The following is a 27295-nucleotide window of genomic DNA, read 5'->3' on the forward strand; positions in this document are numbered from 1 at the left end:
GCATTCAGCACAGCACTTAATGACCCTGCAGAGAGGTTTAAACTGGTGCTTTGACAATAAGAAGACAAGCAATCACTTTGTTTTTGTGGGAACGTGTTAAAAGGAAACAAAGTGCATATATACACAAACTAAATTTGGTGTTTTGAAAAAAATCTATGACCAATAAGCATTGTATATAGTTGTAGCTGCATAATTATTAGGTTGGTTTTTTTTATCTCATTCTTTCTCTCATCACGCACACCTCCACTTATACCTCCCTCGTATGCTAGGTGGGGACAATCCGCTACATGGCTCCGGAGGTTCTGGAGGGTGCAGTGAACTTGAGGGACTGTGAGTCGGCACTGAAGCAGGTGGACATGTATGCCCTGGGCTTGGTCTACTGGGAGACCTTCATGAGATGCACCGACCTTTTCCCTGGTGAGACAGACATAAAGACACATATATAGATGAATGCAGGAGAGGAGAATGGAAAAGAAAGCTGTGTGGGAACTTGCTTGAAGTACTTTCTATCGTAGGAATTAGTAGAGCTGCATCTCGTCAAATGTAGTCTTACTTACCATACATCCTCCCTCTCTATGTCCTTGCCTACCTCCAGGAGAGTCTGTGCCAGAGTACCAGATGGCCTTTCAGGCGGAGGCAGGAAACCACCCAACATTTGAGGACATGCAGGTCCTGGTATCCAGGGAGAAGCAGCGACCAAAATTCCCTGAGGCATGGAAAGAGAACAGCCTGGTATGTATGTGTGAGGAGCCAGAGTTAGCATATTCTAAATACATTCCAATCAAAGCACCTGTTTATGACACTGAAATGGCCCAGATTAGAGTTTAGCCGTATAGTGGAACATTTTATCACAAGTTTTGAACTTCAGCTCTTACTGAAAATACATCAAAACGTTGTAAATAATTCAAGATAAGTTTATATTTGACTTCATCTGGTCAAAAACTGTGCAGACAATGGCACTAGAAATAAGAAAGAAGGAAACCACTTTAAGAACATACGGATTTTATTTTGTGGAACAAACATGACTTTAAGTCGATTTAAAAGAGAAACTTTAAGGGTGGGGGTTGTAACTTCCGAAATTATCATTAAAAGGGTCAGAAATGAAAACAAATCAACACTGCTACCTTTACACATGTACAGTATACATTCTACAATTAGCTTGATTTTTAGCACGAACACAGTAGCATTTTCACACTGCAGCCATCTCAAATGTGAGTTCTGCCCTGTCTGACCTGCAATGGACAAAATCCAGGAAATGTTTCTTCCAAAATAAAAAAAAGATTTTGGATTATTGTTCCTATTGTTAATGATTAATATTATTCATACTCATATCAAACTCGCTCTTTCAGGCGGTTCGCTCTCTGAAAGAGACGATGGAGGACTGTTGGGACCAGGATGCAGAGGCTCGCCTCACAGCGCAGTGTGCGGAGGAAAGACTCGCAGAGCTGCTCCTCATATGGGACCGCTCCAAGTCTGTCAGTCCAACCCTCAACCCCATGTCCACTACTTTGCACAACGAGAGGTAAGCTTAAACACAGTACCCCCACTGTTGCTGTGGCAGTTGTTTCAAACCATTTGCTTGTCTTTCTCACCAGTTTCTTTTGCAATGTTTTCAAACAGAAATCGCATGACCCCAAAGTCAGGCCCGTACGCAGACCACCCCTCCACCTACATCGAAGAGCACGAAGGTGTAGCTAAGAACACGCAGGGGGACACGACTAACTCTGTAGCTGGAAGAGCTGGAGTTGGGACCGGGGAGAGAAACAGGAATTCCATCAATCAGGAACGCCAGCAGCAAGCCAACACCCGTCTACCCAGCCCCGAGGGCAGCAGCACCAGCATGGGCCTCAGAGGCAGCCCCTCAGCCTCCACTACAACTACCACCATAATCTCTGAATCTGAGGGACCCACAGGGGTCACCACAGTCCCTGTTTGCCTTCACCTGACCCAGGAAGACCTGGAAACCACCAAGCTAGACCCTAAAGAGGTAGACAAGAACCTAAAGGAGAGCTCGGATGAGAACCTAATGGAGCACTCACAGAAGCAGTTTTGCTCACCAGACCCACTGAGCCCTGGCAGTTCTAGCCTACTTTACCCCCTAATCAAGATGGCCAGTGAGGTCTCAGGAGCATCAGACCCCACTGCAACTATGCCCACTACCATCTTCCCCCTACCCAAGCAGCAGAATCTGCCAAAGAGGCCGTCCAGTCTGCCCCTGCGCAACAAGCCTACCAAGAAGGATTCTTCATCCTCCTCACTCAGGTTCAAATTTGGACGCTCTGGGAAGTCCAACTTGAGGCAAGTGGAGGGAACAAAGATGAACATTGGTGCAGTAACGAGCACAAACACTGTGGAGACACACCGGGGCACAGGCACGAACAACATACCTGTTCTGAGAGATGCACATGCCAATGGTAGCGTTAACGGCACTGTTAATGGTCATCCCAGTGCAGGGATCTCATCCATCATGGCAGGTGGAGCAACAGGTTTTGGCGGACCTAGCATAGCTCAGAATGGTTCTGGAGCCCTGAGGTCGGACGACAGCCGACTAAGCCTCGGCATGATCACAGCCAGCCCCGACGAACACGAGCCACTTTTGAGCCGAGAGCGCGAGCAGCCCGATCTGAGAGAGACGTCCTCGAGCGTCGCCACTCTACGCTCAGCCCGACCCAACACTAACAACAACAACAGCAACACTGGCCATGGCCAGGGAGAAGGCGAGAGCGGAGGAGAGAGCGATGGCGGAGAGGAGGAAGGAAGCGGTGAGGCAGGAAGCAGGGAAACCACAGGGCCTCCAGGGGAAAGCTCTGGGTCAGGGTCTGTTGCAGCAGACCCCCCAAGAGAGGCTACAGTTACTATGAGAGGCGAAGCCCTGCTCAGGCAGCCCAGAGCGCGCCGGCCTGAGAGACCCAACTCCCTGGACCTGTCTTTCACGACACAGGACTTCGCCTCATTAGGTGACTGTACTTACCAACCTTACACAAAATTAGTTCTCCAGTTTATTTTGTCTGAATAAAAGTTAATGGATAACTGCTAATTTCCCCATAAGATCAAAACCACCAGTCTTAAACACTTTGTCTGTGGCTCTCTGATACTCAAATGGAAGTCTTTACAGTCACAAATGCTTGATTTTTATTGATTTATCTTTTTTCGTTTTCAGGGTTAGGGTTAGGGTGTGGCGGCAGGATGCTGTATGTGACATGGAGACTAACTATGGTTATGGATGATTATGACACAAAGAGGATGAATTAGGTTTTTGTACACACACGTTACTTGATAGTAGATATGTTGTGTCAGCCCACGAGGGGAAACAAGAGCCAGTTCGGAGCTGGTTCAACTTTAAAAGCTTCTAAAAAAAAAAGCAAGAGAGCAACCACTGAGCCGCGTTGTGACATCATTTCACCCTCTGTGCATGTTCATATATGTATAAAATGAAGCGTTCTGCAAGTGTTTGTGTGTGAATTGGTGAAAACACGTGAACCTGTATCAGGTTAAAAACGCTGGTATTTCCGAACGCTGTTTAATTTTTATGAACACCACTGCAAGCTGCACTTCATGCACACCTTCTCCGGTGGGATCTTTCAGCACCCGCTGGTGATATTAAAAGATGTCCAGCGTTGGAACCACTTTGGTTTTGATATTGTACACTTACCTTTTTTCTTTTTTTTTTCTTTCTTTTCTTATGTAGCTAGTTTGGCTTTATAGAGGGCAGCGATTAAATTCAATGAAGCGTATTTATTTTTTAATAATTTCTTCAATAATTCTATTTGCTAATCAAAATCTCTTGAGTATTGGACTATTTCTCACCATTTTCTTAATATGTAATGTTATTTATGCAAACTAAGTAAAAAGATGTCACAAGCTTTTTTGTCTTTTTTTTTTTTTCTAGGGGAGGGCTTGGTGCAGCCCGATGGCGCCTTGGGGACAGGAGATAAAATCAAGAAGCGAGTGAAAACGCCTTATTCTCTAAAAAAGTGGCGACCCACCACCTGGGTCATCTCCACAGACAACCGGGGGCCGGAGGTGAACAACAACGGGTCCACCCGCGGTCAAGGCCACAGCCAGAATCGGCCCAAGTCCAGTTCAGCTATCTACCTGCAAGGGGGAGGCTTGACCAGCGAGCCCAGTGACACACAAGTCTGAATTCAAACTCTCCACCAAGACTGGGGAAAAAAATAACCAGAATTCTCTGTTCTGAATCAGCAAGAGGAAGCTATGGAGTGTCTCGTGAACTGTTGATCCTAATCCTGTACAGTAATTAGGTCTGCCTCGCTCCCGTGTGTCTCTCTAATGGCATTGCTTTAAATGGAATCCAGCTATGCAGCATTCTCATTCGCTTCTTCTTCCACATTTTTCTCAATCTCATTTTGTTTTCGTTTCATCCTAATGAGCATCGCGTTGTTTTGAATGGAATTGTTTTTTCTTTTAGTAATTTCTTACTTCCTATGTGCACTTTGAACAGATGGAAAAAAAAAAAAAAGAAAAAAAATCAGTGTTTCTAAGTCTGTTTCTTGCGACCGCAACAGAAATCGGTCTCTAAACTTAAATAGGCGAAGAAAAAACAATCAACTCTTGGAGCGTTCTCTCCTCTTTTTTTTTTCTCGTCCTTTGCTGTATAAAGCAATTTGCGAGTGAGCTCTGTAAAAGCATCGACGTCTTAAAGACAGAACAAAACTAGACCTTTTTTTATTTTTATCATTTTAATTTCCTTGATTTGTATGCAATACCAATTATGTTCTTTTGACACCATGTATCCATTTTTTTGTATCATACTTTTTAATTGTGCAATAGGACATAGCTTTTAGATGCTTTCAATGTTTTCCATTATTTTTGGCTGTTGGTTGTATCTCGTCATTATTTTTATATGTTAATCCTCTGTTGCACTTATGAATTGTCACAATCGTTTTGTAAACAATCCACCACACACTATCACCCCCTCCCACCCCAACTCAAGAGGAGAAAATGGATGACAATCCTCTCTTTCCCTTCGACTCTGGGCTGTCTGTAGGGGGACACAAATGCTAGCAATCAGTTTTAGCAGACTAAAACAGTCGGTTCTCATGGAACTTCTCTGAATGCACAGCTACGCGAGGAATTGCTCAAAAGAAACTGCAATGTTTCAGAATCAAGTCTACGGAGTGATTTGTTACAGCGGACAACTCAACCACTGTACCACTATCACCTGACCTCACTGTGGACTGTGAAGCTGTTTTTTGACTGCAAGACCAGAAACACTAAAAAGCCTGTATCCTGTTATTTGTGTTTGAAATTAGAAAGGTAAAAAGAGAGAAAAACAAAAAAAAACAGAACACTGAAGCCTGCTGGATATTATTTCTGCTTCTTGTTGTCTCATCCCTTGATGTTGGAATGGCTGATTCACCGTGTGAGTGTGTGCACGCTTCGTTTCTTTACTTTGGAATCGATGGGGCCTAACGCTGTACAGGCGTGCTAAAATGTCAATGTACTCATTCTGTATTTTCAGCGCTGCTTCAGGGCATATGACAAGTTCTCCTTTATGGGTTTTGTAAGCTGTAATTTGTATAAAAAAAAACAAAAGTATGTGTATTGCATTAATATTTGCATCATTTTTATGGAATTCTGTGCATTCAATGGACAGCCTTTGATTCCATTGCTATGCGTCTGCTCAGTGCAGTTTCTGTAAACATTTTCAAGTCGGTATGAACGAAAATCTCAATAAATGTATGAAATAATAGTTGGGTATATATGTTAAGGACATGCTTCACAGGTTTCAGGCCTGTTTTTGTTAATCATTGCAGGAGGGGTAATATAGGAGTCCATTTTAAAATATCGGTTTGCTTGCTTTCAGCCTGGAAAATGTTTATGAAATGATTATTTTAAGAAAGAATTTAATTTACAGGGCAAAAAGCAAGAGCTTGATAAACATTTAAATGGGCAGCTGTGCCCCCTGTGGTAAGGATTTTTTTTTTTTAAATACAGAAGTTATGTCAGTTAATGGAGGGAAATGCAAAGAAATAATCAATAAATTGGGGTAAAGAAAAAATAAGAGTAAGCAAATGTATAGATTAAATAATTAGTTGGATAAAATAGTACCTTAAATGAAATGCCAACTAAACAGTTAAAGCATAAGTATAAATGTATTGCAAATTTTATACTGCACTGCCTTAAATTATTTAAATTCTTCTTAAAAAATATCAGTATACTTATTTTGTGGGACATTTTTGAATTTATTATTTTGGTTTTCTTAGTTTTAATCTTGCATCTATCAAACGTGCAAAACTATTCTTGAAAAGAAGAAAAATCGCGGTCGCTTTTTTGTAAGGTGGACTGTGCATTTCAATAAGTATACATATAAATAAGACAATGGAGAACACCGCTCTTTAATTATGAAATAATAAATTGGGGCCGAAACCTGTCAAATGTACGTTTTAACCAGCCCTGTCAGCAAAACCACCTCGTTTTCGAAGAATCCGTCGCTACAGCCGACACACGAGGGAGACATTTCCCTTCCTGCACTTGTTTACCTCCCGTCCTCGCCGTCTGCTCCTCGCGCCCTAGCAACTGCAGCATCAGCTCGAGAGCAGCGCAGCACTGGAGCGTGACGTCAGAGCTTGCTATTAGGTACGTCAAGTTAGCTCCGGTTGCCAGGGCTTTACCAGGATTCCGCGAACTTGCGCTTGAAACAATAAAGGAGAGTGGGTTGTAGCCAAAATTAGTGGTCTGTTTCACTGAGCGTCGTCCCTGTGACCATACCACTAATTTCCCTTCAACTGCTGCTGACATAAATGTCACATTTGAATCGTTTTACTCTGATTTTAAGAGTGCAAATGTCCAGCTTTTATGAAGCCTAAGGAAACAAAAAATATTTAGTTTCTAAATAATTTAGAAAGTGACATTCTTGACAGGACTTTATACAACTGAACCCCCTTACTGTGCTCACAATTTCACCTGATGATGTGGTCCGTATGTTTTGTGTTTTACTTTGAGAATCACAACCGGAAGTGTGATGGTCTATCCCCGTCAGCTTCATACTGGTCCCTTCTCCCGTCGTGTCAGCCAGGTTAGCCCAGCATCACCGCCTTCTTCTTTCTATCCCCTCTGTATCTTCTATCCCTCTGTTATTTTTCACCCCCTCCGTTTTCCACTTCCTCGCGAACTCCGCGAGTTGCAAAACGCATGGTCCTCCGGTTATTCTCATTTTTGCCGCGACCAGATGGTGTATCGGTAGCCGCTCGAGCTGTCGTGTCGCATCGGTCGGGAGAAGAAGAAAAAAAACATCCATCTACGACGACGAGGAGGCAGGGTGCGAATTCAGCAACGCCCGTTTCGGCACCTACTTTTATCACCACAGTACCCACGGAGACGTTTTTGTATCTTTCCCATGCCTGCTTGTTTTTACCTGAAAGGGCAGCTCTTACTTGAAGCCTGTATTCTGGTCCTTCTGCCCAGCCTTTCTCTTCTTTAGCATCTTCAAGTAGCTGCAAACAGGGGCTGGGCTGCCGTACAAGCCCCATGCCCCTTTGCATTCAGTGCACAGAGATCACATTTCTGCAGGTGAGCGTGCTCTTTTTTTTTTTTTTTTCTTCTTCTTCTATCTTTTTTTTTATTAATTCACTTGAATGGAATTAACATACAGACATTTAGTAATCACGCCTGAATCTGAATGGTGCATTTCTTTCCCATAGAATAGGACTAATTCTGCTCGAATACGTTTTGACCACGATGGTGTGCTTGCCTGGCTGTAAACAAAAGAGGCCTGCACCGCACTGTGCAGGCATTTGCATGGATATGTAAACGTAAAGGGTATTTTTTTTCTTAATATAGTCGCTTACGTGTAATGCTGCCTCGCTTTTGCACTCAGCATATCAGCAAAGGTGATCTCTTATCATTAGCTTTTGTATTTGAGGTTGTACCAATGCTCATTCAAAACAGCTTATGTCTTGAACGCCGCCCCCCCCAAAAAAAAAAAATCCATTTGGGATTGATTGACACCTAAAGTCAGCATTATGGCAGCAGCCAGAGCCACCTCACTCCTCTGTCTGCCACCTCTACTACATGCAGAGCCTTTTGCCATCAGCACATAGTACCGTTGCAGGCACAGGGAAAAGCAGCAGTCTAGACAAGCATTTTGATATTTTTGATGGCGGACTGCTGATGCCCAAACCCTTGTTTTCATTCATGCACAGATACACAGATGCTGCTGTGTGAAGATCAGTTAACCCCTATTCCCTAGCAACAGGGATGTTCTCTGGCCAAGGCCCTTTCCAAATTTAGCTCCAGGACTTGCCCTGCCAGCCAGTGCTGTTGGTGCACGTGTTGCATTCATTTCACATTGGGGGCATGAAAATGAAATAGGAAAAATAAGAAAATTAGATTTTTTTATCCAAAATGATGCTTTGCACCCATTACAGCTGAGTTCGTTGTGTGCCATTGATTTCTTTTTTATTATTGCTGTACCCTCACAAAAAGGTGACAAGCTTGTTTGAAATGGCAGTTTAAATTGATAATAGTTATTCAAAATGATTGTGTTTTAAATATATGGATTTGTGCCAAAAGAAACCCCCCAAAAACGAATTACCTGTCAATTTATTTATGTTGGTTTATGACATTAAAGACGCTTTAGGCCAAGAAAACAAGTAATCTCTCTCCTCTTTTGTACATCAACAAACAGACTTAATTGTCCTTTATAGTTGCTTTGTAATCATTTCCCCATTTGTTTGAATCTGAAATTGAAATGTACCAAATGCAGGGGAGCCATTTAACCAAAACATTGCGAAATGTGCTGCTGCAGCTCCCAACTGGGTCACTGGTGCAAGAGCTACATGTCCCTCGGTGCCCCTACCCCTGCTCTGTTTTAGGCTGTTTTAATGCCATTAACCAGGGGGCTGTGTGGGATTTAGCTCGGGGCATATCCGCTCTGCCCGGCATGAGTTGGATTAATATCAGTCTGGCAACACAGACTCATAGATACAAATGCACACAGACACGAACCTAGACAGATAGAGCAACTCATTCACAAGCTTATTCAGCAGGCCAGCTGTGTCTGTTGATTTGTTTATGTATTTACCATGTGTTGCCAAACAGGTTGCTTACATCTCGTGGCAGATCGAGCTCATCTTTACATCTCTCCCTCTGTTTGCCCCTCAGACTGCATCTGTGGCCTTAACCATCCACGTCTCTCCGCGCTCCTCCTCTGGCACCCCCCTCCTCTCCCTCTGAGCTTGCTGCTCCTCATTCTCCTCTCCGTCTCCCGCCATCGCGTCCAGCTGTGGCCCTCACAGGGCGCGCTCGCTGGCTCTCACCTGACAGGTCCCTGGCCTCAGGACGGCAGCCAGCAACATCACGTTACCTACATGAGGGACAAAGCGACTCAGGTAAGTGTGGTGGGGGGTTTATTTCTGTATGTGGTGATGATGAGGTCAGTTGTGCAATTCCTTTGGCTTCTGTAAATATGCACAGGACAAAATCAAAGATATTACAAACAAATGACAAGTAATATTGTTCATGGATAAGCTCAAACCCTTAAAGGCCCTAATGGCATTAGCATAAACCATATGAAGCACATTGAATCTGTTGTTATTAAATAAAGAAAACTGCAAATATGCAGACGGTGCAAACTTTGCTGCACAGATTTAGTCAATTTGAGGCATTATTACTCAATTATTCATTAGTCATCACTATATAATAACAACACTGCTCCATGCTCATGGGTCTGACTACACCTGTAATTTCGATCATGACTTCACATCTCGTGAGTGTGATGACCATATATTGAATGGTTCGGGTTGTCTGATGGTGAAACGCATTATTATTATCATGGATATTGTTATATCACACCTTCCAGAGCACTCAAAACTACCTTAGTCTGAGCTCAGTATGTATCACCTGACCATATTTTGCCACAATAAGATGCAAATGTGGACTCACAGGGTTAAAAAAATAAAAAATACCAACCAATTTACATACAGTATGTCCCTGTTTTTGCTTCAGAGAAAGCTTTGCTATATTCTTGCAAAACACATGCATTTATAAACAAGAGAATAAATGCAATGAGGTTAAGAGAGGTTGCAGATGGTTGCATCATTATGCTGTGTTGCCTATCACTCAACCATACTTCCAATAATTCAATTCAATTCAATTCAATTCAAAAATACTTTATTTATCCCAGAGGGAAATTAAATGTTGATGTAGCTCAATTAAATCAAGACTCAGATCAAAGGGTACCTGCAGGATATTTGCCAAGCAATAGATCGAGACACGAGAATGGATATACTTAAACACCAACCCACAATACTGAAGCTTTTTTTAGTGTCCTTAAAAAGATGTAAGAGAACATAGTCAGTATTTCTGTCCCTTTGAACATAACACCAAAAAAAAATCTTTTATCTTATCAAGTAATTTCTTCATGGTTATTTTCAACATGGTGAATATTTACTAAATCCCCAAAAGAGAAATTTCATCAGAACAGTCATGCGACTCCTACTTTGGAAGTTGAGTGTGTGTGCTTTGCTCTAACTGGTGTTTGTGTGTGCATCAGACCCCCAGGGCCTGGGCAGATGAGAGGAGGAGGGGCTCTCACAAACGCTCGGCCTCCTGTGGGAGCACCGACCAGCTCAAGGAGGTCAGGTTTTTTTTTTTTTTTATTATCCCCTCTGTCATGTTCACAGATGAGTTTTTTTTTTTTTTTTTTATGTGACTTAGCAGCATTATAATGTTAATATCTGAACATTTAAACCTCTGCAGATTGCCAAATTGCGTCAGCAGCTACAGCGCAGCAAACGCAGCAGTCGCCATCGGAGGGATAAAGAGCGCAAGTCTCCGTTCAATGGCAGCCACACCATCATCCAGGCACAGGTGATCAATAGAGACAGCGTGCTGGAGGGAGTGAGTGTGATAAGTGGCTTTGTCTGTGAGAAGAACTAGGCTAAGTCCCCAATCTGGAAAATTTTGAGGATGTCCCACTTTTGTCCCTGTGCCCTTGTTTAGCTCTGAAATATATGTGTGTGTGTGTGTGTGTGTGTGTGTCTGTAATTTTAAATTTTATGCGGGGTATATGGAAAGACTGTTAAATTGGGTGCCTCTGATACTGCAGACACTGCTGTCTGTGATGGTGACATTAAAGCTGCAGTCTGCAGGATTTGTTGTTGTCATACGTAAAGTCCTACTTTTTGGCATTTTAAGAGTTTAAATGATCTATCAGAACGCTTGAAGTTGAAAACGGTGACCTCCGTAGTCGCAAAATGCAAGAAATGCTTATTTTTTAACCGAAAAATAAAAAGTTATTCAACTTCCTGTCCCGCCCCATCAAAACACATGAGAACTCGTGCACGTAGACGTGCACGCCAGATGCGCCTACACGACTCCTCATTCATCAACTCACCTGTCATTTGCGATCATGGAAGACACAGTAAGTAGACTAGCCCGTAATGAAGTTCAATAGTCTAGATAAATAAGCGTGGGGACGAGCCTACCTTGTATCGCGCGTGCACAATCGGTGATTGACAGGCAGCAGAGCCCAGCTCGTAAACCTGATTGGTTACCTTTTACCGGTCCGGTCTGCAATTTTGTAAACAAACCTGCTGGCTTTGGAGGGACCTAGCGGGACATATAGGGGACCTAGAGAACTCATTTTTTTTGTATTGGGGTATTTAATGTACTACTTTCAGAATCCCCGGACAGTTCCAGGCATTATGCTTGAAAAAGAGTTGCAGACTGCAGCTTTAACACATGCTCCCTGTGGAGTCTGCTGGAGTCAAGCTGTCCTGCTTTCTGTATTTTCTTCTCTCTTTTTTTTTAATCTGTGGTAGTATCTGGTCATTTCAAGCTATTATAGCTGAATCAGAGCCACGGTGCAACATTCTTAACCAGATGCGTGATCAGTGTAAAATATGATCTTGTTTGTTTGTGTCTTGTATTTGTGCAGTCGCCCATGCCCAAGACTATTTTGATACCCATCCCTATATCCAAATCATCGGCTCCTCGTTTCCGCAACAGCGTGGAGGGCCTCAACCAGGAGATCGAACGCATAATCATCCGAGACACTCCCGAGAAGGACGAGACCATTGTTGTGAGTTCCATGTGTCACTCACTCAAGGTTTTTTTCTCACATATTGTGAGGCCCCTGCAGCAACAGTGTTATTGTGACCTAATTATGTGTGTGTGTGTGTTTATGCGAAAGCCACAGGATGTCCCAGATGGGCACCGTGCACCCCCACCCGTCCCCCCACGGCGCAGCAGCAGCACCCGCAGTATCGACACACAGACTCCATCAGGGGGCGGACTGAGTGGTAACCATAGCAACTGCAGTAGCCGTCCTGACTCCATCTCTCCCTCCTACCTCACCGTCCTCAATGACGCAGCTGGAGGCAGCCCCTATGAGGATAAAGGTGATTAGCCCACCCAACCAGACACCTGCTGAGATGTGTTGGAGCATAATGTGCCGCTGAACTGTCTAACCTGCCCTGTCTGTACACAGAGCTAGGCCCCTGCTCCCCACTGCCTAAATACGCCGCCTCTCCCAGACCTAACAACAGCTACATGTTCAAGAGAGAACCCCCGGAGGGCTGCGAGAAGGTCAAGGTGTTTGAGGAGTCCTTGTGAGTAGAAATACAAAATATGTCTCGGATTTAAAATGCTAATTACCTCCATAAATTAATAGAGCTTTAAATTGAACAATATGAATTTACATTAACCAGGATACATCAGTGCAAGTGAATATGTTCCGTTACTTACCTGCATTTAAAACCACTGGTGCAGTAGAGCCCGTAGCTGCAAACGAGCTGCTTATTCTCTTTCAGGTGCTGGTGGAAACCAAAAATAGAGTAACACTGAATGTGGTGAATTACAGAAAGATCTTTGGAAATGCTCAACAGCTTTATATTTTGCTTCTAAGGAACCAAATTTCTTGTAATCTTTTGATGCGGCCTTCAACAATGGTCCTTCAGACTCTCTGAGGGTCTTTTACATTTTTTTCTTTGAACATTGGCTGCTTTTTCCACTTATTTTGAGTCCACTTTTTGTACCTGACCATTTTCAGAGGAACAAGTTTGTCAGTTTCCACTTAAAATCGACCTACAAAACATAAGAGAAAAAAAAAAAGAAAAGCCATCAAACTCTAAGGGCAACCAGTGTTGTGTCTAAACATAACAGACTGAGCAACCTTTGGTACTTTCTAACTAGCAGTCTATAGCAAAGACACATAATTAGGTCAATTTTGTTTAGTTACGTGCGTCAAGGGTGCCAAAGATAACATAGTTTGACAGAAAAAAAAGGTCATACCTAATATTGACTTTAAAGCTCATTCAATTTTATAAAAACAGTCTTTGTATGCTGGATTTCTTTTTATGTTTACACATGTTTAAATACAATGCTACGCCAATTTCCTGGCATTTTATTAAGAAATTACGGATGACTCAAGACTTTTGTACTGTACTGTATTTGCTGGCTGCTAATAATTGTAGGTTTTGGTCTTTATGGGATTCACTGAGTGAAAGAAAAACACAAAGGATGACCAGCTTTACCAGATGACTGTAAATATTTTCCCGCTGTTAAATTATAACAATTTTAACACGACTGAAGTGTTGCTTTTTCTGCAAAGGATTGTGGAGATTGAGTAGTAAAATGGCTAAATGTGTCCTATCGTGTATTTCTAGGCCAAAAGCTCTACAGGAGATCCCTCCCTTCCTGTGTCCCGACCGCAACAAGGTCAACTTCATCCCCAACAGCGGCTCAGCCTTCTGCTTTGTCAGCATCCTCAAGCCCTTGCTCCCTGCCCCGGACATCAACTTTCGCCCAGGGGTGGGCCTCCGAAGCCTGTCCCCGTCCCTCGTGCCTCTGTCCACCCAGCCCTGCCTCCTGGAGGAGCCCGAGAGCTTCTGACTGCCCCGTTGGCCTTTTAAGTCGACACCCTGCCCCCTTGAAAACAACGTTGCCCCATCAACTAAATCCGAAAACATTTGAGGAAACAACCCTTCTGCTCCAAAAAAAAAAAAGAAAAGAAAAAGAAAAAAAAGCCTTCAGCATGCCAGCTAAGCTCTCTCTGATGTCTTTATCTTGTTGAAAAAGCGCTTCCCACTGCCTCCTCAGACGACTACATCACGAGAGTCCCGGATCCCTGAGCAGGTGTTTGCAGCTAACATTTCATCGCTTTCTTCTACCTTTTGTGCTGGTTACGTTCCTGTTTTCAGGAGGAAAGGGGTGAAAGAACAGACTCTTTTATTTCATCGTATTATACCATGGCGCCTTTCAACAGACATATCTCTTTTTCTATCTGTAGTGATTTCTCTTGATATAAATTATGCCTTCCATTACAGAAAAAAAAAAAAAAAAAAAAAAAAAAAGGCTGCTGGTTTCCTTGGAGACCACAAGTTTGACCACGGAGGCTAATTTTGGTGCTGCCAGATATATATCGTAGCAAAACTTGAAGGATTGAGAAAAGGAGACGTTAAAAATGTGCCTGATATTTTCGACCGCTCAGTTTCCCTAAACTGTCATAATGCTGTGATCATGTTTGATCTATAGCGTGATACCAATGATCTTTGCACTATGATGGCCATAGATACACACAGTAAGGCAGGACCAGACAGAATAAAGATAAATCTGCTACGATATTGCACAGTTCACACTTGCAGTGCACAAACGGCATCAGACCACCTGTAAACCAAATCCAGATGTGTGTTTTGTACTTTTATGAGCCGCTTACTGTCAAAGGTGACTGTAAAACAAGCGTTCGTCCATGTTACACTAGCAGAAAACTGGCTCCATGCAAGATAGTGTGTATCCATGGGAAACACGGGCCAGGGCCATGATGTTTGCAGCATGTTCAACCTGTGTCTGCTTGCCCCTCCTTCCCAAGCACCAGCCTTTTTTGCTCACTGCATCCCTTTTTTAACCAAGCGCCCACCCCTAACTCTCCCTCCTTTTCCAGCTCTTTCTCTCCGTTTTTTTCCCCTCACTGTCACAATAACGTTGATTTCATTCTTGTCTTGCTCAGCTCGTATTGCTGTTAAATGCGTGCAGAAGGGGGCCTCCCCTCTGCTCTGCAGGGTTCTGATCATGAAGAGGTCGGTCAGCCCAGGTTCTACACTGCGGATCATTCGGGTAGATGGAGTCTGAAAATCATAGAGACAACCTACTAGTTGACATTATTTTTATTCATTTTTGTCGCTTCCTTCTCCATTAAGAAGCTACGTGGAACCCGGAGAGTTGGCCACACTCCCATCCTTTAAAGCTGATGAAAACTTTTTCTTTGGTTCCCCTAAAATCCTAGAGCTGCTTCAATCAATCAAATAGCGTGTAATGTTAAAGATGAATGATGAGAAGTCAATGCTAAAGTTTGTTTTCATAAAAAAAACAAAAGGGGTCCGACTTGGGTGTGGTGATTAAATGTTGCCAAACTCTGAATCAGAGTTGCGAAATACTAAAAAATTCCCAAATTCTCTTTTGTAAAATAACCAAACCGTGTTACTTTGCAGAAAAACAAGGTTGGACTGTGAGTGTACGCTACTGTTAAGTAGCTGAAAATGTGGATGCACGAGGTCAAGTCTGATGACTCTGTAGTTGGCAGGTTGACAGCCTCTTCATGCCCAAACCCACCCTCCTGTATTCCTGTAGATGTCATTATTACTTGACTGTGCCTGCTACAGTGGGATAGGAATGTACTGGATTTGTAAATATAGAGGCACTGTGTTTGTATAATCGGCTGACAAAGATATGTAACTGAATGAGTCAACAAGTGTACCATATGACCCCTCTACTTCCTCATCTTCCTCCTCCGCTGAGTACTGTGAATTAATCTACGTCTCATTATTCTGGATAATAATGTATTTATTTATCGGACAGGAGTGTAATTTGGGACTTTAGAGAATTTTAAACAAGAATAAATGACTACGTCCATCTCAGGTTGTAGTGAATAGGACGCGTGAAGATGAGCCTACATTAAACAGAGCAAACCAACAGCTGCTATCTATGTAGCTTCGCACAGCGGAGGTCCTGAATGATTTAAAGTTGTAGCAGAGTAGAAGTAGAGAAAGTGTGGATGTCATTTGTTCAGTGACCTGATCTGGAGCAACAGCTTGTCACTAAAGTGGTCATGTATAAAAAAAAAAAGAAAAAAAAAGTATTAATAATAATAATAATAGTTTTAAAAAGTGTTTTAACTTTGTAAAAAAAAATTAAGTTCTGTTCCAACATCCACCATCCCACCGGTGGCGAGATGTTCTGATTCGTCGCTTCAGGGCATCGAGTTTACCAAAAATACAAATCATAATTTGAAAGAAAAAAAAAAAAAAAAGGCCAGTTAATACGTGATGAAATACAGATCTATTCCTTGCCTTTTTTTTTCTTCTTTTTTTTTTGTTTCAAAGTGGACAAACGGCATTTTGGAAGGAGGCTCGACGACAGGAAAAACACTCAACACGATTCTTTGTTTGCTTGTCCAGTTTATTGGAAACCTGAACTGACAAGTTTTCATCTTTTAAACCCCTTTGAGTGAAATAAAAGGCATAGTTGAATTAAATAAAGCTTCTTGATTGACTTCACAAATACATTCTTTCATTCTGAAGTGTGGAAATAGAGAGTAAACAGTATCATACATGATGTGACAGAAATACTTTGGAGCATCGTTGGCGCTCCTTTTTATAATTTCATGTTTCAGTTGCATCACAATGAAAAGAATAAAAAAAAGAACTAGTTGAACCTTCGGTGGAGTGTAGTGGGAGGGGGGGCGGGTGTGTTTTCTCCTCCATCCGAGCTAAGATGCGACTGCAGCTTGTATAAAAAGTATATCTGAGCATCCAGACGTCCCAATCAATCAACTCTGATCGCCTCAACTCCACTGAGTGAAATTTTACATGCTCACATAGATCTGGCTTCACAAAGTGCATTTGGAATCCATGATTTTTCCGTTTCCATAAAATCCATTTTAGAAACACAACTGTCACTTTGCACTATAACCATTTTACACGTGTTCAGAATTGCCTCCAGTTTTTTTTTCTTTTTCTTTTGTCTCCACAACTCACAAATGTACTCGGTGGGAAGTAAATCTACTTTAAAGAGAGAAATCCATTTTGTTGACATGGTAACAATTATCCAGTGTTGACTCTTCTTTTCCATAAAACAGGTGCATTCTCAAAATACCACACAGAGATAAAATAGTCAATATTTTACAGTGTTACTTCATAGTTTCTTTGCTTTTTATCTTTACAGTTACAGCACAACCGACAAAGATAGAGAAGTGTCAGCCAACACTTACAGTGATATAATTAGAAAACATTTTTTGATGCATCGGATTACGTTATTTGCTGAATAATAGGAAATAACTCATCAAAAGTAACAAAACTCACTATTCTAGTTAAACATTTTATTGAAACCAACACAACTGAAACTTGTATGCGTTTTTCTTGGCTTTGGACTCGTGGTTATGACATTTAAACAACCGATGAGATTTTGAACGTCCTATTTCTCGTGCACTCGATGTGGAATCTGGAATGAATACGGACAGAAACTTGAAACAGAAACTGCGAGAAAGAAGCTGTAGGGGACACTGCCTTCACTGTGGTTCGTAAATTGGGTCTGATGTCGATGGTCCATTTTTTAAAGTCGACTTTAGACTACTACACTGAATCCCTGAAGAGGTTGTACACAAAACCTTTATTCTCTAAACTCAGAAGCTAGTTTTGTGGGATTTTATTCAGTTAACATGCTAAGATATAGGACTGTTGTTTCTTTTAATCACCTGTTACTCCTGCCAATGTCAGGATTTTGTCTGATGACTCACTTTTTCCGGGGATGTGACTGGCCAGTGTTTAGGCTGTTGCCAGGCAGAGTGTGAAGGCTGAGTACAGTGAACCCACTACACAGACGAGGGCCCTCTCCCAGCTACCCTGACCCCTTCATTTGGCAGAGGAAAGCCGTCCCTTTTCTTTAAGGGATCACGGATCAGTAGTCATGAATATTTTTTTTTACTCATATCAAAAGCCACAACATCCCCACCTTTGCTAAAAATATAGATCATAAACCCTTAACTTTTAGCTCAGACCAGCAAAGGCTATCTCAGTATATTCCACCTTTTAAAATGACCTGTGCAGTTAGCTGCATCTCACTGACTTTAGTTGTGTAATTAACTGCCTCTGACTTCAGCTGTGCCCTTAGTGGTGTTTATATGGCTGAGTGTATAGTAAGTATGCCAACAAGGTCATGTGCAAAGAGATTAACAAGCAAGAGTGCAGTAACTGAAGCAACACAGACACCAAGTCTTTACTGCCTTTGCAGGGCAGCGTGGTCATCTATACTGGTCAAGGAGAGCTCGCTGTGTTATACCAGAAAACCTAAAACACAGAGATACTTTGTCAATGCTCTAATTTCGCTTCATGATACAGACTCCTGGCTCAGTTGGAACTTCAACTGATCCTGTTCTTTTTTGTGTGCAAATAACAGGCTCAATGGCTGGCCTATCCAATCTCATTTTTACAATTCATCTATATATATATATATGTATATGTTTCCTTCGTTAAAATGTGACAATCATTTCCTATTACATTTAAAGAACTGTAGGCAGTAGTTAAAAGAAACTGGGTTCCTTATGATGTGTACACAGCAAACAAACACACCCATAAAAACGCAAACGTGAATCAATCGCAAAAGCAACATCATCCAAAGACAAATATGGAGCCCAAACATTCTCTCCACTTGACAGAAGCTGCATCAATGAACAAGTAGCACACACCACGTGATATTTGGTGTGTGCATGAGCAAGCGGCATCACAGGTGGTGGTAACAGTCTATTACAGTGTTGCAGAGACACTGAGGAGGACTGTTTAACAATCATCTCAGCTGACAGTGTTCTTTGTTTCCAGTTGAAAATATAATCTTCCAGTGTAGTGCTGTTTTATTGCGTGTAAGTACATGGCTCCCCTGGCAACAGAAATGCAGATACAAGTGTGTGCATAACGTGTGTGTGTGTGTGTGTTTGCTTGGTTGTCGGCATGAAAAGCTGCGGAAATACAAATCTTTCGGATGAAAAAACAAACAAACAAACAAACCAAAAGCTGCTGCATACGCGCAAAGAACTTCAGGCGTTCATCAGCTCATCTTCGGAGCGTCCGATGGCGTCAGGGTTGGAAAGTGGGTCAAGGTCTGCAAACAGGTTGAACCACGCAGACATGTCTTTGGATCCTCCTGAAGCAGCTGCATAAACACACAATATGATAAAAAAAAAAAAAAAAAAAGAGCTCAGCAATTTTTTTTTCTTTTTTTTTGAGACATTGATCAATAGATGGGTTTATTTCACAGATCTACAAAAACAGAACAAACACCGAGAGCTTATACCATTAGCTGCTGAACTCGGGGTCCGAGGAGCTGTCTGGTTCTGCCCAGAGGGAGTCTGCAGGGGTGGAGCCTGGAACATAGGTGGGGTCACCCAACCTGAAAAATTCAATTAAATAAATGCAGGGCAAAGAGGAGTTGTGAAATAAGCTGTTAAATTCTCCCACATCACTGTACTGCAGTGAGCTCATCCATCCAGCAGAGGGCACCATGCTGACCTGTTGAGCTCAGACTGTGGTCCAGTAGCTGGGAAGGCAGAAAGCCAGTAGGGCTGGGAGGGTTAGAGGATGTCTGTGCTCCTGCTGCTGCTGCTCCACCAGTTGCTGCTCCACCAGTTGCTGCTCCACCAGTTGCTGCTCCACCAGTTGCTGCTCCACCAGTTGCTGCTCCACCAGTTGCTGCTCCTGTGCTGGCTGCAGGGATGTTGGGAGGGTCGAACATTCCGAACGCATCCTGCCACTCTTTGCTGAACTCGTCGCTGGCCCCTGGTCCCAGGCTCAGGAGGTCTTTCAGGAAAGCCATGTCGCTCCGCTCACCATCTTCCTCCTCCAGCTTAAGCCCCGTCTCAGAAGAGAGTGGCAGGCCGCCTGAGAGCAGACTACTACCTACAGGGAACAGAGACAGAGAGGAGGAATGCTACAGGGCAGAATCTCAGCATGCGATATTGTCAGTGAAGGTAAAGTTTGACATTGTTAAATAAGAAAATCCAAAGGGGAAAGAGTGCAGAAATTTCCTAATGAAGGTAATATCTTCAATCAGCGACGGTAGATATGTGCGATTTAAATTAAATACTGTACTAATGCATTCCAAGAGCTTAGAAAGTTGAGGGTGTGTTCTTACATACAGTAATTCCATTGAAAACTGGAGGAGCGCGATCCAATATGTCTTCGATAGTATGTCCCAGGTATTAAAGGGCTGAATCGCTTTAACATCCTTTAATTTTAAATATTTCAATCACACAACAATATCTTATATGGCCATTTAGAAAACCTTGCAATTCATTCTGCTTACCTTTAAGAAGGCAAATATCTTTAAAAAAAAAAAAAAGATAAAGCAGCTTTTGGCATTTAGACAGGAGAATAATGCAAAATTGTTAAATGATATCAAAGGAATATTTCCTTTTCTTTTTAGTGGGATTGTGTGTACCAGCGGTCCAGGTGCTACTTGTTTGGAGAATTAGAAGCTTTGGCGATGGGCAAACTGAAGCTGACATGTCTTTTTTAAAGATAAATAAACTTTTTTCACAGCAGACACAGTCCAACTGCCCCAAAAAAGAGTGGTGTACCTCCTGTAACACAGCCATTGTTGATGGGATTAAAAACACCTTCTGTTGCTATGGAGACCGAACATGGTGGGGCAGCAGCTTGTCCCCTGACAATGAGGTGTTATTATAATGTTTAGCTTATTTGATGAAGTAAACTTTTTTAAAATGTAGGTGCCTGTTAACTTTACTTTTATTTTACTGTGAATTGGCGCTATGTAAATAAAACAGAGTTGACTTAATACGTGGCTCCAGGCGGACATGGCTAACTTAAGGCACTTTGGGAGAAAGCTGCTCTTTACGGGTCCAGTAGATCTGCCCCGCATGCTTACTAATTAAGTCACTAGACAAATCTGCATGGTCTCAACAAACCGATAGGCACACGGTCAACCGACTCAAAGACGTGCAAGATGAGAGACAAGGACCCTTCTACCAGCCAGGCAGACAGAATCAAGCCCAGAAAGGTAGCAGGAATCAGAGTTGAAACTGGAGCAGAGGTGAGTTTTTTGCCACAACCGAGCAGACAGAAAGAAAGCCGAGAACCACCACAGCAGTTTGAAGTTGGGTTTCACAGTCAGTTTACCGGGGACAGGCATCTGCGAGAGGTCGGACTGGAGGCTTCCGAAACTACTGAGCTCATTCTGGTCTCCAGCATGAGAGAGAGGCAGGAGCTGAGGCTGGGGGTGTGGTATGTTGCAGGCCATGAGCATCAGGTCATCATAAGAGTCTGCAGACAGCCTTCTAAGGTCGTGCAGTGCTGGAATGGTTGCGACAGTGTTTAGGCACACTGAGATCAAATTATTACGTTAAAAGTATCACGTTCACAGTCAGTAGCAACAGTCCCAAGGTGCACATCTGTACTATTTACAGAAGAATGAGACAACACGCTCACAGTCACTCACCACTGTCACTGGCCTGGCTCTGACCATCACTGTTGAGGGTGAAGTCTGGAAAAGGGAAAAAAGTTTGTTAAATTAGAGGCCCAGTCTCCAGAGGGGGTAATCCATCTTGCATATCAGCCAACAGAGGGCAGTACGTACCTGCATTAGCGGCACTTCCTGATGGCTTGTCATCATCCAACGACACCAGACTGAGAGAGATGGAAAATTAAACGAGGGGGGAAAAAAATGAGAAAGAAAACGAGACGTGATTTTTCTATTTAGAGCAACACAGGGGCCATTCTTTCGTTCGGAGCTGCTACACGAAGGATCAATCTCATGAGCACAACTCGGAACAATTCTACAACAAGGGTCACTACCAATCACCATACTGCGTATAAAACCTGCAATAGACAAACTTACTTGTGAGTAAAAATGGGAATAATACTGCCTTTATGTTTGATGAAGACAAAACTGAGGTAGGTATGTAAAAAAATACAAAGAACAAAGTCAGTGAGGTGAGAATACAGAAGGGGAAAATGGATGAAGCTTACTGTGTGTGTCGCTGTTTATCTATATTTTCTATACTCCAAAAACAAGGAAACAACTATAAGTCTGATTAGGCTATGATTAGGTTTAGGTGTTAGGGGCAAGTGAATGCATTATGCCAATGGCCATGAAAAAACCCCAGAAAAACAAGTGTATTTATAAAGCCATGGCAGTGAGTCAGTGGGAGTAATGACAGGAAAACAGAGACATGGTGGCTGAATAAATGTGTCTGTGTTAGGACGTGGCCTCAATGCAACATAATTATGACAATGCAAATGTAAACGTGAGAGGGTTTTGGGTTTTTTTTCTCCCTTTTTTTCACCTGTCCGTGTTGCTCTGCAAAGCCTTCTCCTTCTTCTCCTCTTGTGTTTGTGAGTCAGATATTTGCTCCAGTGGATCCCGCAGGTCCTGTAAAAAGAAAGAACCAAATTAGCACAAAACTTTGGCCTCGAGCCACAAATGGTGCCTTTTAGGCACAAATCAAAATCCAATACCACTGGACACTCTTCAGTCTGTGCTACCTTGAGTGTTGTGAACTGATATGGTATGTGTCCTTGGAAGGCCTCGTGGATTCCTGACATGGTGTGTGCCGTTTTCTCCCAGAACTGCAGCAGAGTGGTCTGACACACATGACAGGGAGGAAAGAAATATCAAATGAATGATAAAAGTTCAGGCAGTACGCTGTAAAGTAACATTTTGATGGACGTAACACAACTGTCAAATCAATCTACAATCGATACCATCGTTCTCAGAGTGCAGTTAGACCACAGCCGTTTGAAACCGGGTGCACTCATTTTGGTTGTCACTAACTCGAGACTTGCTGCCTAAAGGTGAAGCACTCAAAAGCTTCTCCTCTTTTCAGTCTGTGACAGCTGGCAGTGAATAATAATGGCTTATAAAGGCCCGATGTGATCCACTGACAAAGCACACACTTTAAAAAATGCAAACCCAGCAAAAAGGAATTGTACCTGATAAGTACAGAGGGAGTGGGAGAACATGTTGCAGCGGCTCGCTCCCAGCATGTCCACCTTCTGACACACGTCATTTTTCAATTTCTCAAACTGGCTCTTTGTTCCTCTGACCTGAGCTTGGACCTGATAACAGAGAGACACGTTACTTGCATGCCCATTTTAGATAACGGAGGAAAATATGAATGAATAAAAACCCCGCCAACCCTCTTCCTGCCTTGCGGAACCTTTCCAGCTGTTTGTAGGTGTCCGGGTCCAGTTCTTGGGAGACGTCTTTCATCCAGAGCAGGGCTCCTCTGTACTCTGTGCGGGCCTTCTCCATGCGACTGACTGTCAACAGAGTGTCAGCAATGGCACGCCGCCGGAACGTCTCCACCTCCTGATGCATACGGTGCAACGGCGGGCAAAGCGCCATCCTATGGGAGAGGAAGGGAGGCCGTTTGTTTATTCACATTTGTTTATGCAGCACGCAGTCATTGTTCTTACGGGTTTCTGCTGCTGCTGACCTCTGTTTAGCAGAGGTGCAAAGCGCCTTGCTGGTGGCATCCATCATGTTGCCGGCCTTTGTGCGATCGTGTTCGGCCTGGAAGCGCAGGAACAGGCCGAGCTCGTTCTCCTCCTGAGACAAACCTGCGAGAGAACAAACTGCTGCTCAAAGGAATCTGCAATCTCTGAGGCTCCGAGAAAAGCCCGATAAAGAAGACCTGTAGCACATCATGAGAGACTTATAAATGAGCTAGGGTGAAGCGAGTGAATCGGACTCACGTGTGATTCTGTACTGGTACTTCTCAATCACCTTCAGCAGCTCTGTGCATGTGAACTGAACAGAGCGGAAGAACTGCAGAAACAGGAACAATCAGAATACTTCCCCAACACAATGTGTCACAGAGCTTGGAATTTCATTTCAATCTCCTGGGGAATAAAACTTAAAAGACATTTTCTTTTAAGGGCTTTATTTCACCTTTTGGTTTATTTCTGTGCTTCAGGAAAGACAAACTATATGCAATCAGAAAGCCTAATATTTTTTCTCCCCATCGGATCTGTCTAGCAGGCGGCCGCCTCTCATCCTGTCTGGTAGAGAACAGCTGGGACTAAATGATGAGCGTGTGTCATGGCAATAGAGATTTTCAAGGCCCTGTAATTCTGCCTGCCGTCTGACAGAAAGGGAGGACGAGACGAAAAAGTCACATTGACCTTTGAGCATGCTGATGAAGATGATAACCGATGTTATCATTCAAGACGAGAAAATACAGATGCAAAATAAGAGCTTATCAAAAAATCTTTGCGTGCAAACTTTTAATGCCTTTTTGGTTGCTTTTATCACCACTGATGTCATTTCTGACAAACCTCAGTGTTCTAACGAGAGTACGAAGATGCCAAAGTACTGTTAGACAGGCTCGAAACAGCCCATTTAGATCCTTAAGAACTAGAGATAAAAATCTTAAAAATCAATTCCGTTAAGAACAAGGAGGCAAAGAAGAAAGACCACCACCAGTGTTGTTTGATCATGCTTTCTTGTTCCCATTACAAGATGTACAGTCAACTTCAATGTGTTTTTATCATTTAAGATTTTCGTCAGGTAGCACGGATTTAAACTCAGCTCGAACCTAAAATCCCCAGTTCTGCTTTGCAAAGCAAGGGATACAGAAAGCAAGTGCAGGGTTGCCGCCTGCTTTTTCTCCCTTCACATATAAACTTGAGACTGTAAGACAGCAGAGGGAGGAGGACTTGCACATGTGCACAGTTACACATTAACTCTAGAATAAACAACCGCCAGCTTCAGTCTTTCAGTGGCAAAACATCGGTCAATATGCAGGCCACATCTCCCGTGCGAGCTGTTGAGATGACTGATTCACTGAGATCATGCTTATCTAATGGGATCTGCTGTGTGTGAGTCACAGCAGAAAGAAACAAGGTAACCATCCAGACCTGCATTTGGTTCATGCTTTTCCTCAACCCAACTGTGATTTTGTTTGGTGTTTTGGTCTGTCTTGAAAATGTGCCTGATTAAAAAGAGACTTTTTTAATTTCTTTAATTTAACGAAATGTATGAAAAAAGCTCACAGGTTCAAAAGCAAAAGCAGCAAGAGATCAAAGCTACAAATGGAACAAGGCAATCCTGAGATGAAAACCAGACACAATCGGGTTAGGTGTAAGGTTACTGTCCTGAAGCTGTGGCAAATGCATTCCGCCTCGGTGGGTTTTGGTACTCTGTTCTAATGCTCTGTGTTGTTTGTGATAATGAGGGAAGAAATAAGAAGCAACGCTTATTGCTTCAAACATCATGCACTGAATTAAGTAAATAATTAAAAGCCTTTATATACCTTTCTCCCTCTGCCTAGTTGCACTGTTCCTCACTGAACACTTTCCCCATTTCTCCTGACTTCAGTCTCTCCAAGGATGAACGTAGGGACAATGAGAGCAGGGTGACAGAGGAGGCCAGGTCTTGATTCAAAGCTTACAAAAGGCCCACGGTCTTTTAGTCTTAAAAAGGATGCGCTGCTAATAAAGATGTTAAAAGCCGGTGTTTATCAGTCCAACATAGCATGTAAAAAAAAGTGGTAAATATGGGACTTTGCTCAGTTAACATCAATGGCGATTACACCAGTGACAGTAATATCCAACCTGATGTTTATTCTTGTCCTGCTCATACACTTCATTTCTTCTTCTTCACTTACTCCCATAGAATTGTATTGGGTCTCTTCACTGCATCTGAGTTTTTAAACTTAATTTGCTATAGTATCTCAGCCCCCGGCTGCTCCAAGGCTGTTATTTCCTCCCTACCTCAAGCTTGGCATCCAGGTCAGCATCTGAAGCCACCACATACTCGTCCTCCTTCTTGCCCGTGGCTTTGATGAGGACCTGCTTGGTCTTCCAGAACTTCTTCTGCATGCGAGCCATCACCGAGCTGTCCTCTCCAAGCAGAGCCCGGCCACTGTTCAGCATCTCCCCAGCAAACCTGGAGCCAAGGGCAGTTTCTCTGTGAGCGAAACTCAGGAGTTTCTGCACAGCTATGCTCACACTAACAGTCTTTCATAATGAAATGGTTTGAAAAATTGTGGGTTGCATTTATCTGTGACATACCCTTCCATCATTGGATATCAGATGTTTCCTGTTCTGAAGGCATGCAAAAAGAGAGACATTAAGTTAAGAACAAAAGACTGAGAATTTGTGCTTAAAGTATGACAAAATAATACATTGTTTGAAGTTATTAAGAGTCTTCAAACATAAAAACATGACACGGCATTCCGGACTGCAGACAGACTTTGTAAAGACATAAACTAATGAAATTGAATGGCGATATATATATATATATATATATATTTTTTTTTTAAGAGTCCAACAGTAAATGACTAAATTGACCACCTTCTGGTTTTCTGTCTAATTTTCTGGGATCCAAGCACAAAAGCAGCAAGCCTGGAAAGTGACAGCTGTTCCCAAACAGAGCTATAATCAAGTTACGACCCGTTATCATAGATTATCTGTGGCTGGACAAATCTCATCGGTGCCAAAGGCTAAAAAAGCTAATCTAATACAGTTCACAGAGCGAAGTCAGACACCTGCGACTTGAACGACTCAGAACTGGGAACCAGCTGATGTAAGGAAGGTATTCGGTTTCAACAAACGCTGGTTTGATGACAGCAAGGTGTCACTCGAATATTTATCAGTTTTGGCAATAAATTAATGATTAGGCTGACAAAAAAGGAATACAGGTAACGGTAACCGATAAAGACACTATATAAACGTAAAAAAACTCGTGTGCTAGCAGCAGTTAAGCTAGTAGCAAGTCTGCCTGCTACACCGTAACGTCTGACAAACATTTACCGGAGAGTGATGGTGCAAGTAAACAATCTGTTACTTTTTTCTCTTCTTCCAGAGAGAGTTTACATTAGGTGAAAAACAATTAATACCTTGCTTTTTGTGTTGTCCAGCAGTGCGAGCATCTGTACAGCGCAAGTCAGCTAACCTACTCTCTCGATAGCCATCATCATCTGAGTCAGAGAAACAGGATATGCAAAGTAACTGTAGTACTGCTGTGAGGCCACAAGAGGTCGCTGCTCTCGGATCCTTTCAAAGCTGGTCTATTATCGGAGGCTCTCATGATGATGTATTTTTAATTTCCTCTGCAATGCAAGAGTGAACGCAAGCCAACCTGAGTAAATACGGTAACACTGTGTATACAGTTAAGGAAACCCGCTGTTTTTCCTAATGTTGAAAATGGAATAAAACTCTACGGGTCATTTCTAATGAAAACACCACAATAATTCATCAACAATTATCATTGTTGAACTGCACTGTAGCTTATTTTATTTGACAGTTAAGCTAACAGTATTAGC

At 42.6% G+C, this 27295-nt stretch overlaps 3 protein-coding genes across 5 annotated transcripts in view; 2 read left to right on the forward strand and 1 right to left on the reverse strand.

Annotated features, from left to right (window-relative positions):
- LOC142391705 (bone morphogenetic protein receptor type-2-like) overlaps positions 1-5713 on the forward strand; it is a 28455-nt gene extending 22742 nt beyond the window's left edge. The window contains exons 9-13 of the mRNA XM_075477707.1: positions 270-417; positions 596-732; positions 1350-1522; positions 1621-2957; positions 3890-5713. Coding sequence (XP_075333822.1) covers positions 270-417; positions 596-732; positions 1350-1522; positions 1621-2957; positions 3890-4143 — 2049 coding nt within the window. The 3' untranslated portion in view covers positions 4144-5713. The remainder of the gene's footprint in view (positions 1-269; positions 418-595; positions 733-1349; positions 1523-1620; positions 2958-3889) is intronic.
- Positions 5714-7000: 1287 nt separating this feature from the next.
- fam117ba (family with sequence similarity 117 member Ba) lies at positions 7001-16499 on the forward strand. Of its 2 annotated transcripts, none has more exons than XM_075477710.1 (8): positions 7001-7533; positions 9127-9353; positions 10517-10600; positions 10723-10833; positions 11903-12046; positions 12158-12365; positions 12455-12575; positions 13632-16499. In XM_075477710.1, the coding sequence occupies exons 2-8, from the start codon at positions 9333-9335 to the stop codon at positions 13855-13857; spliced, it is 915 nt and encodes a 304-aa protein (XP_075333825.1). In that variant the 5' UTR covers positions 7001-7533; positions 9127-9332; the 3' UTR covers positions 13858-16499. The 2 variants fall into 2 exon arrangements, with proteins under 2 accessions (XP_075333825.1, XP_075333826.1); XM_075477711.1 differs by having other exon boundaries at positions 12164-12365.
- On the reverse strand, positions 16399-26963 carry ical1 (islet cell autoantigen 1-like). 2 transcript variants are annotated; one of them, XM_075477708.1, is made up of 15 exons: positions 26870-26963; positions 26043-26075; positions 25743-25917; positions 23724-23796; positions 23465-23588; positions 23176-23374; positions 22959-23084; positions 22512-22610; positions 22313-22398; positions 21604-21653; positions 21466-21510; positions 21147-21320; positions 19521-19907; positions 19306-19401; positions 16399-19164 (listed from the first exon to the last, which is right to left on the reverse strand). In XM_075477708.1, exons 2-15 carry the CDS (start codon positions 26051-26053, stop codon positions 19049-19051), a joined length of 1761 nt encoding a protein of 586 aa, XP_075333823.1. In that variant the 5' UTR covers positions 26054-26075; positions 26870-26963; the 3' UTR covers positions 16399-19048. The 2 variants fall into 2 exon arrangements, with proteins under 2 accessions (XP_075333823.1, XP_075333824.1); XM_075477709.1 differs by lacking the exon at positions 21147-21320.
- Positions 26964-27295: the final 332 nt, after the last annotated feature.

The sequence above is a fragment of the Odontesthes bonariensis genome, chromosome 11, assembly GCF_027942865.1.
Source record: "Odontesthes bonariensis isolate fOdoBon6 chromosome 11, fOdoBon6.hap1, whole genome shotgun sequence".
Taxonomy (NCBI): Eukaryota; Metazoa; Chordata; class Actinopteri; order Atheriniformes; family Atherinopsidae; genus Odontesthes; species Odontesthes bonariensis.

Coding starts and splice junctions, on each gene's coding strand:
- fam117ba (XM_075477710.1), top strand. CDS start 9,333: ATGAGGGACAAAGCGACTCAG. Junction 12,366..12,454: donor CAGCCCCTATGAGGATAAAG/GTGATTAGCCCA, acceptor GTCTGTACACAG/AGCTAGGCCCCTGCTCCCCA. Junction 12,576..13,631: donor AAGGTGTTTGAGGAGTCCTT/GTGAGTAGAAAT, acceptor GTGTATTTCTAG/GCCAAAAGCTCTACAGGAGA.
- ical1 (XM_075477708.1), bottom strand. Junction 23,375..23,464: donor TGCACCTCTGCTAAACAGAG/GTCAGCAGCAGC, acceptor CCTCTCCCATAG/GATGGCGCTTTGCCCGCCGT. Junction 19,402..19,520: donor CCACAGTCTGAGCTCAACAG/GTCAGCATGGTG, acceptor TGAATTTTTCAG/GTTGGGTGACCCCACCTATG.